This window comes from Tupaia chinensis, unplaced genomic scaffold (genome assembly GCF_000334495.1).
Source record: "Tupaia chinensis unplaced genomic scaffold, TupChi_1.0 Scaffold000477_1, whole genome shotgun sequence".
NCBI lineage: Eukaryota > Metazoa > Chordata > Mammalia > Scandentia > Tupaiidae > Tupaia > Tupaia belangeri.
Window position 1 is genome coordinate 468163 of NW_006159986.1, and position 1759 is coordinate 469921.

General features: G+C 56.8%; 1 protein-coding gene across 4 annotated transcripts in view; it reads right to left on the minus strand.

The window, feature by feature from the left end:
• The window catches only part of CACNB1 (calcium voltage-gated channel auxiliary subunit beta 1), a 23807-nt gene that overhangs the window by 9910 nt on the left and 12138 nt on the right, over positions 1-1759 (minus strand). For 3 of the 4 annotated variants that reach the window (XM_006155874.2, XM_006155873.3, XM_027774751.1), the window contains exons 7-11: positions 1637-1656; positions 1321-1401; positions 873-931; positions 619-728; positions 322-473 (exon numbers count right to left, since the gene is read on the minus strand). In XM_006155874.2, the coding sequence (XP_006155936.1) occupies positions 322-473; positions 619-728; positions 873-931; positions 1321-1401; positions 1637-1656 (422 nt within the window). The remainder of the gene's footprint in view (positions 1-321; positions 474-618; positions 729-872; positions 932-1320; positions 1402-1636; positions 1657-1759) is intronic. The other variant, XM_006155875.2, reaches the window with a different exon arrangement.

Consider the following 1759-nt stretch of genomic DNA (forward strand, 5'->3'; position numbering starts at 1 on the left):
ATACTTCATCAAAAAAAAAAAAAAAAAAAAAAAAGATAAGTAAATAAAATTAAAATAAACAAATAAATGTTGACATTAATATTTAGTACATGAAAAGGTACATGGTACCAGACCCTTTGCTAAATGCTATACATTCATAGTAGGTTGAATCTTCACAATATCCATATGCTGGAGCTTTCCGGAACAAGAACCTAAGGCTCAGGGACGCTAGGTCACACGGTCAGGAAGCAGCAGAACGGAGATCCAAACCCAAGCAGCCCAGCGCCAGAGCACTCCTTTCAAACCCTCCTGTCCCCACCAGGGCCAGGGGCTTGCACCCACCTTGGGAGAGGTGATCTTGATGTAAACAATGATGGGGGCCAGCGAGGTCTTGGAGAGCTGGGCCGGGTGGTTAATGGTGTCAGCATCCAGAGCGACCAGCTGAAGGGTCCGAGCCAGCTCAAAGATTCGCTCGATCTCACTCTGTACCTCAGCTGGGGGGCAGGAAGTCGTGAGGAGGGGGAATGTAAGCAGCCCCTCAAGGCGGTAGGTGAGGGGAATGCTTCTGGAGAAGGGCCCAGCCACCCCTTGCCTCCCTTCCGGCCCGGAAACGGGGAGTGAAAGGGCAGGGCCTCTCACCCAGGCTGGAGCGCGTGTTGGAACGCTCGATGATGATGTGTTTGCTGGGGTTATTGAGGACGGAGCGCTTAGCCAGGGATATGTCCGCCGTCACTCGAGTGATGGAGATCCTGGGGGCAGGGCAGGGGCAGTCCGGGGTCAGGATGGGCTGGGATGGCCTGCCCACTCCCCAGGCTCCAGGCCTGCCTCCTGGCCCTGTCCCAGGCGCCCTGCCCTCCCATGGTGGGAGCGGAAGCCAGCTGCTGGGGCCTTACCTGCCATCAAAGCGATGCTTCAAGAAGTCAAATAAAGCTTTCTGCATCATGTCTGTAACCTGGGATCGGGGTTTGAGGGGGAGAAGTCAGGCATTTCAAACCACTCAGGAGCTGGGCTGCCAGAGATACCCTCACGTTCATTCCACTTCCCTCGGCAATTCCTGAGTGACTGGGCCTCTGTGGGGGCAGCAGGGTGGTTCCTCCCAGCTCTGAGGGGCCTCCAATGCAGTCTCTGATTCCAAAGGTCCTTCTAGGTGGTTCTCTGGGAGGGCTCTTCTGGGGGTTTCTTTCAGGAACTGGGTCCTTCTGAGGGAGTCTCCCTGTGGGTCAATGCCCTCTAGGGTTTTCTCTGAAAGTCTGTAGCCCTCTGGCATGGGCACTTCTGGGGGGGGGGGGGTTCTCAGGAATCTGGGTCCCTCTGAATCCGCTGCCCTCTGGGGGCTCCTACCTCATAGCCCTTGAGCGACGGTCCCACCAGGATGATGGGCCTCATGGAAGGCACCACGTCATAGGGGGGCACATGCTCTGTCTGGGGGGGGAAGCAGGGAGGGGAAACCCCAAGTGGAGATGGCATTAGCCCCTCTGCCCCAGACTCCAGCTCCCCCATGCATCCTTTCCCCTCCCAGTTCCAGAGCCCAGGGTAAGAGTCAGGGGATGGCCAGGCAGAACCAGGGAGGGTAGGGGAAATGGGAATGGGTATTAGAAGGTCCCCTTAGCTCACTCCAGGGGGCCGGGAGGGGGACACAGAAAGCTGTGATACTCACCGACTTCTGCTTCTGTTTGGCTGGGTCCAGATTGCCAAGAGAGGGGAAGGGGAAGAGAGAGGGGAGGGTACCCAGGCAGGGGCAGAGGGTAAGGAAGGAGCTAGGACAAGAGGGAGAGGAAGA